General features: G+C 39.2%; 1 protein-coding gene across 1 annotated transcript in view; it reads left to right on the top strand.

The window, feature by feature from the left end:
* Nucleotides 1-7,757, top strand: part of GTSF1 (gametocyte specific factor 1) — a 34,939-nt gene extending 27,182 nt beyond the window's left edge. Inside the window, exon 8 of the mRNA XM_081321235.1 lies at nucleotides 6,731-7,757. Coding sequence (XP_081177361.1) covers nucleotides 6,731-6,744 — 14 coding nt within the window. The 3' untranslated portion in view covers nucleotides 6,745-7,757. The remainder of the gene's footprint in view (nucleotides 1-6,730) is intronic.
* Nucleotides 7,758-8,066: the final 309 nt, after the last annotated feature.

Here is an 8,066-nt window from a genome sequence, read left to right on the forward strand (position 1 = left end):
TTAGGATTAATTCCTGTTAAATTTGGTAGGAGAGCAGCTGCATTAGGTTTGGTTTGCAGAGCCTGTCCCTGTTCAGCCGTCATAGGCTGCAACAATCTGGAATATGTTGCATCGTTATTCTTGTCTCTCCTTGGGTGTGAACAAGGGGGAATGACTGGACTAAGATCATTTTTTCTCTCTCTCTCCTGTTCTATCCCTGAGGTGACAAAATGTTTCTTCCAGTTCTAAAGTTATAATCAGATATAAGGAAGAACGCAAAGGTCTTCCAGTGCTTCTTTTTCCTGGTTATATAGCGTGTGACTAGGTTCGTGCAAACTGGGCCTCAGAACAGTTAAAACTTTGGTTGCTCCTTGTGCGTGTGCCAGAGATTGTATTTGCAAAAATAACCTGCAACGAATATTCTCTGGGACACCATTGGTTGGAAATTAAATATAAATAATAAGATTACTTCATAGGGATGCAATTAGTTTCCTCTTCTGACAAATTAAAGATATGTGGCATAAATGCAAAGGTGTCCTTCTACATTTGCCATTTAAACATTGGGATAGGTGAAGACATGGGAGGATTATCTTGGGATTTTTGCTTTTCTGATCTTGCTTTAGACAGTGGCATCCATTAATCAAAAGATTCCAGCCATTAAACTTTGGAAGAAGCGAATTATGTGCCGATTGCTTAATAAGTTCCTCCTCCAATTTCTCAGATCAGATGTCAAGCCAATATAAAACTAAAGTAGATTTGGTTGTACAGATGTATGCCACTTAAATTACTCTATAAGTCAGCTTACCATAGATGAGAGTGGATATATGAAATATGAAAATGTGTTTGGGAAAAAGTAATAGATAATTTTCTTTGGCATGTAGGTACATGCATATTTGCATATGTGCTGAAGGAAATGAAGAAAAAAGATAATTGAGTTCGTAGTAAGGATTTTCCGTAGGACAGTCTCCTTGGGTAGTCAAAAAAAAAAGTTGGGGGGGAGCTATTCAGCCTAAAGGAAGAATTGAGCTGGGGAAATATGTGCAAGAAGTAAGTCTCACTCAATCCCTCAATCTTTTTCTTGCACTTTTATTTTATTTATTTTATTTATTTATTTATTTAAATTTATATACCGCCCTATTCCCGTAGGACTCAGGGCGGTTTACAGGGAAAATTAAAAGTTAAAATACATCACATACAATTAAAAACGATTAAAACTAAGATTAAATTAATCCCTGAACTTAACTAAAACCCCATTTTTCAGAATATAGCTCCACTGGTCTCACTGGTGCAGGGGTAGGCAACCTTGGCTCTTTTATGAAAAGAGCCAAGGTTGCCTACCCCTGCACTAGTGCAAGGCAGCTTCCCTTTTAGCTGTGTAAAGCTAGAGCGTTTACAGTGGAATGCAAGACAGTGACTTAGCTTGCATAAGCTAGTTAAGGAAATACTAACAACATCAGCATTTGAGTGTCATTGAAAGTAACTTAAGAGTCACTCTTCACTTTAAAATGCTCCATTAAGCCCAGTGTTTTAGAAGAGCAATCCAAATGTCTCTTCTTTTTCATTAATTTGTCTAATTGAACTATCTGGAGAAGATAAGCATAGGGGGGAGTTATATATCAGATTTGCTCTACATTTTTTTAAGAAAAAGTACGTGTCGAATAAATTATTCTCATCTCATTACAGATAGTTCTGGACTGATGACCATTCATTTAACGATGGCTTGAAGTTATAATGGCACTGAAAAAGGGTGAGTTACGACCGTCGCTCCACCTTGTCCACAGCAGACGGCGACTGTCATAAACGTGAGCTGGTTACCAAGCACCCGAATTGTGATTATGGGAACGGTGCAACGGTCGTAACTTTGAGGACGGATCATAGGACACTTTTTTCAATGCCATCATAGCTCCAAACGGCCGTAAGTCAAGAACTACCTTGGAATTAGCTTTATACTGGGCTTGCTGTTCTAAATTACGGCTAAGATTACCTTTCAACTACTTTGGAAAAATAAACATTGGGCTACATGTGAAGCTCTTCTTTTAACATTGGCTCCTTGTATCTGAAATAGGGTTTCCTGCCTGAGCAGAGGGTTGGACTAGAAGACCTCCAAAGTCCCTTCCAACTCTATTATTATTAGAAATGTTACGAAACATGTTAACATAGCTTCTCAGCCCTTAAATGAGTTAGATGTTGCTCTCTACTGCGACCTAGGGACTTCCTGAATAAAAATAGTTGGTTCTTCCTGTTGGGGCAAATGAAAGAGAACCTTGATTTACGACTGTAATGGATCCTGGAATTTTCATTGTAAGTTACAATGAAATGTTGAGGCACTGACCCAATTTTTCAAACTTTTTTCTTTGCCACAGTCATTAAACAAATGCTGTAGTGGTCAAACAGGTGTTGGGTTTTTTTTGCCAGAAACCAGCCCAAAAAGCCAGTTTCTGGTGCATAAATTGCATAATGTGACTGTGAACACTGCAACCAGCTGTAGCAGTGAACCGGTTGCCAAACACCAAAATGCAGTCATGCAGCCGCTGTGTGTGTGTGTGTGTACACCACTATCAGATCTCTGCAACTGGATCATAGGTTCCTTGGGGGGGGTTGTCCTAACTTCAAATGATCGCTAAACAAGGACTATCTTTAATGCTACTATGTAAGTAATGCTTCAACCACACAGCATAAGGAATTTAATGGAAAGGCCAGTGTTCTGTTCATCATCATCATCATCATCAACATCATAAAAGTTGGAAGGGACCTTGAAGGTCATCTAGCCTAACCCCCTGCTCAGGCAGGAAACGCTATACCATTTCAGACAAATGGCTGTCCAGTCTCTTAAAAACTTCCAGTGTTGGAGCATTCATCGCTTCTGGAGGCAGGTTGTTCCACTGGTTAATTGTTCTAAGTGTCAGGAAGTTTCTCCTTAGTTCTAGGTTGCTTCTCCTTGATTAGTTTCCATCCGTTGCTTCTTGTCCTGCCTTCAGGCACTTTGGAGAATAGCTTGACTCCATCTTCTTTGTGGTAGCCCCTGAGATATTGGAACACTGCTACCATGTCCCCCCTCAACCTTCTCTTCATTAAACTAGACATACCCAATTCCAGCAAGCGTTCCTTATATGTTTTAGCCTCCAGTCCCCTAATCATCTTTGTTGCTCTTCTCTGTACTCTTTCTAGACTACAGAGATCTTTTTTACATCATGGTGTCCAAAACTGGATGCAGTATTCCAAGTGTGGCCTTACAAGGCATTGTAAAGTGGTATTAGTACTTCACGTGATCTTGATTCTATCCCTCTGTTAATGCAGCCTAGCACTGTGTTGGCTTTTTTGGCAGCTGCAGCACACTGCTGGCTCATATTGAAGTGATTGTCCACTAGGACTCCGAGATCCCTCTCACAGTTACTACTATTGAGCAAGGTACCACCTATACAGTACCTGTGCATTTGTTTTTTCTTGCCTAAATGTAGAACCTTACTTTTTTCACCATTGAATTTTATTTTGTTGAATAGCGCCCAGTGTTCAAGTCTGTCCAGATCCTCCTATAACTTAACCCTGTCTTCTGGAGTGTAGGCTATTCCTACCAGCTTGGTATTGTCTGCAAATTTGATGAGTTTGTTGATTGTTGATGAAGATGTTGAAGACCACTGGGCCCAGAACAGAGCCCTGGGGCACTCCACTGCACACTTCCCTCCATATAGATGCAGTTCCATTGAGGACCACATGTTGAGTACGGTCAGTCAGCCAGCTATGAATCCATCTATCTAACCCACATTTTTCTGTCTTATCAAGTAGTAGGTTGTGATCTACTTTATCAAATGCCTTACTGAAGTCCAAGTAAATGATATCCACAGCATTCCTCTGGTCCACTAATTTTGTCATTTGATCAAAGAATGCAATAAGATTTGTCTGGCATGATCTGTTTTTGACAAACCCATGTTGGCTTTTAGTAATGACTTTGCTTGCCTCTACGTGTTTGCTGCTTCGTTGTTTGATGTATCTTTTCCAGAATTTTCCCAGGTATTGAGGTCAGGCTGGTAGGTCTGTGGTTTCCTGGATCTATTTTTTTTCCCTTTTTTGAAGATGGGAACTACATCAGGTCTTTTCTAGTCCTCTGGTAGTTTTTCAGTGCTCCAGGATCTTTGAAAAATACAGTTCAGTGGTTCTGAGATCACATCGGCCAGTTCCTTGAGAACCTTTGAACTTGTCTAGGCTGGACAGGTGCTCACTTACCATTTTCTTGCCTATCTTAACTTGTGTTTTTATTCTGTTTTTTGTGGCACTGTTTTTGATAGATTGGACTGTTTTTTTCCCTTTGTGTAAAGACAGATGCAAAAAATGAATTAAATAGTTCTGCTTTCTCCCTGTTGGTTGTCACCTTCTTGCCACTTTCCCCCACTAATGGACCAATCATTTCCTTAACTTTTTTCTTGTTTTTTACATGTTGAAAGAAGCTTTTTTTTGTTATTTTTGACTTTGGTCACAAGCCTTAGTTCATTTTGAGCCTTAGCTTTCCTCACTTCATCTTTGCAGGCACGGGCTATTTGCTGATATTCTGCCTTAGTTATGTGCCCCTCTTTCCACTTTTTATACTTGTCCTTTTTATCTTTCAATTTATCAGAGAGTTCTTTATGCAGCCATGCTGGTTTCTTTTGAGAGCTGTTATTTTTCTTCTTTGTTGGTATTGTACTAGACTGGGCCTTTATTATCTCACTTTTCAAAATTTCCCAAGCTTCTTGAGTTGTTTTCCCCTTTAGGATTCTCATCCATGGAATTCTTCCCATGGTCTCTCTAAGTTTATTGAAATTAGCTCTTTTAAAGTCCAAGACACTAGTTTGGCTGTGTTCTATTGCTTGTGCTTCCATAATGTTGAATTCCAATATTGCATGATCACTCCCCCCCCCCACAAGGTTCCTGTGGCTTTTATTTGATCACTAGACCAAATGTACATTTATTTTGCATTCTAGTAAGTTATTTTTAAGACTTTTATTAGATCAAAGGTGTGAGGTATTTTGTCCCCTCCAGAGGTTTTGTCATTAGCTGAGTTTAATGGAAGTTGAAGTCCAAAACATGTAGAAAATAATAAGCAATCAATGCTTCTGTGTTAGACATTGTGCAACTACCATGAAAGTGCTTTGAAAGGTAATGCATAATAGTTAATTATCAACCATTAATAGCTTTTCCAATAGGGAAAATAGATTGATGAAAAAATATTATAAGAAAATAACATAATTGCAGAAATAATTGTTGTTCCTTTGTATGTCATTCAGCTTGATTTTTTTCAAATATCCTACTGCAACTTAAGGATAACATTTGAGAATTGCAAATGGCCAGATACAGATAAGATCTGATTGTAAAGGACTCCCAGCTAAATATTTCTGTTCTTGTTCTGTTCTTTCAGCAAATATTGTGATTTTACTAAATGCAGATATATACCATAATCACTTTATGTTCACTATATTTCCAGGTTTGTTTTTCTCCTACCCTCTGTTTCATATTTTTAATTCTAATTCTACCCGGGGAGTGGTAGGTGAGAAATTAGCAGAGAATGTATGGAACTTTCCTACCTCCCAAAAGACTGGGCCTTGAGATTACAGTTATTCCATGACAAATATAAATATTTATGCATTCATTTAATTTGATTTATACCCCATTTTTCATCCAGGAACTGAAAGGAGCATGTAGGACCCTCTCCTCCTATTTTTCCTCAGAACATATCCTTATGAGCAGCTTAGTCTGAGACATTAGTCTGCATTCATTAATTTGATTTATACCCTATCTTTCATTCAAGGGCTGAAGGGAGCTTGCATAACACCCTCTCCTATTTTCCCCAGAATAATAACCTTATAAATAGCTTAGTCATTGTCACCCATTGAGCTTCCTTTGGCAGGGATGGTTCGAATTGGGTGCTCTCTGTTCGACTTCCAATATCTGAACTACTGTGCCTCACTAGGCCAAATATGGAAAAGAATAGGGGAGAGCTACATCCTAACAATTTTCTTGAGTGCTTCAACCATTGCTTCAAACTGTAGCTTAGAAAGAGTCTTCTAGGAATGCATTTATCAACCTGGAGTTAAGTCAAACAATGGTTTGACAGAACTTGGTTTGTTCAAGTGGATTGCAAAAGTCTCAACAAATTTCCAGCTTTTTGGATAGCTAAAAAAAAACTCCTGCGAGTTCCTTGGACTGCAAGGCGATCAAACCGGTCAGTCCTAGAGGACATCAACCCCGACTGCTCTTTAGAAGGCCAGATCCTGAAGCTAAAACTCAAATAGTTTGGCCACCTAATGAGAAGGAAGGACTCACCGGAGAAGAGCCTAATGCTGGGAAAGATTGAGGGCAAGAGAAGAAGGGGACGACAGAGAATGAGGTGGCTGGATGGAGTCACTGAAGCAGTAGGCGTGAGCTTAAATGGACTCCAGAAGATGGTAGAGGACAGGAAGGCCTGGAGGAACGTTGTCCATAGGGTCGCGATGGGTCGGACACGACTTCGCAACTAACAACAACAAAAAAAACCCCTGTTAACTCTAGGCCATTGCGTATGGATAAGACACATTCTGTGCTTGCTCCTCATTCTGGTTAAGACGCTTTGTTTGCCCTGCCTATCTCTGTAAGCATGCTAACTGTAAAGAATTGGTAATGTTTTCTTGAGGTAATGGCTGTTGTGGGGCCAACAAACTGGTTTGCCTGACACTTCTTACGTGTGGATTGTCATAGCTTCTATTTTGAGATCTAAAACTGCTTGCTTTTAATTTAATTGCAGATGCTGAAAATTGAAGGCCATGGCAAAAGCTGTTCCTTCCATTGGCTCTCAACTATTCATTATCTACTCTTAGAAAGATTGAAATGCCAGAAACGACACTGATGCCAAGCTGTTTTCCTGTTTGAGATTGCAAAACTAAAAGAATTCAGGCTCTTAACTGCATGTGTGCCAGTTAACAATATAGTTGCCAACAGTGTGTTGTTTAATTGTTACTATGGATATAGAAGTTCACTCCTAAAAGTCTAGTAAAACGAAGGAACTTGGTGTAAAAGCAAGGATGAAAATTGTTTACAGTTCAGTTACTAGTAGAATTTCTTGATTCCTTTTTCTGACTCTTTCTGTAAAAATGTTTACTGTGGAACTCAGTTTAAAGGTTTTACTAAAACAGTTCTTAGTAATTAAGTTGTTGTGTCTTAATTTTATGAGAAACAGATAATGCCGGAAGACAACCATTTGATGTGGATGAGGGGCTACTTCGTAGCTCTCTCAGGAGTATTCCAGTCCCACTGTTACTTACTTTGCTGTCTCTGGGCATTACCACAAGTAGGAATAAGAACAGAGTTCATTTCTTTTGGTGTGTGAAATAGGATTTCATATGGGAACAATCCTGTGTTTCATCAGCCACTGGCTTGCCACAAAGCTACGCAACTACCTGTCCCATCTCTCCTTTGTTTTGGATTCTGCTGCTAAGGTGGCCCCTGGAGGTCTTTCTAAATCTCTCCTCTGGCCAAAAACCCTCAGAGGATTTAAGAATAGGGTAATCCTACATCTCTTTGACCTAGCTTCAAGCTGAAACTTATCCTAAAGCTTAATTTCGATGGCATAACATTGCTCCAATTTTCAGTTGGTATGTTATCAAAGTAAGCACCTTGATGATGTAAAAAAAACCACAAAAGCACTGGTGCTTCAGACACACACTGTTGTGGCTACATTTCTGTTTTTTTATGGTATAACTGGGCAATTAATCTTAGTGATTTTCAAAGTTTAGGTTATATTTATTTCTATTGTTTAGTACACTAAGGTTTAAGGTATAACCTATGTTTATAGTTATTTCTAATTTTACGTTTGTACATTTCTTAGTGGCTTTATGTCTATCCAGTTTTTGTTTCCTCTACCGTCTAAGTGCCTCAAAACACACCAACATGTAATCTGTAAATAATGCAAATAAAATTGCTCTTAAAATTACACAAGAGAATCATTCAGAAATCAAAAGCTCGGCAAAAGAGATGCATTCCTACCTTCTCCCTAAATACCTGGAAAGTGGGGCCCATGAGCATCACCTGGCAGGCACACCAAAGGGCCCTTTGCAGTAGACTGCAAAACTCTGGACGTGGTG

Source organism: Vipera berus (genome assembly GCF_964194415.1).
Source record: "Vipera berus genome assembly, chromosome: 2".
In the NCBI taxonomy this organism is placed as follows: domain Eukaryota; kingdom Metazoa; phylum Chordata; class Lepidosauria; order Squamata; family Viperidae; genus Vipera; species Vipera berus.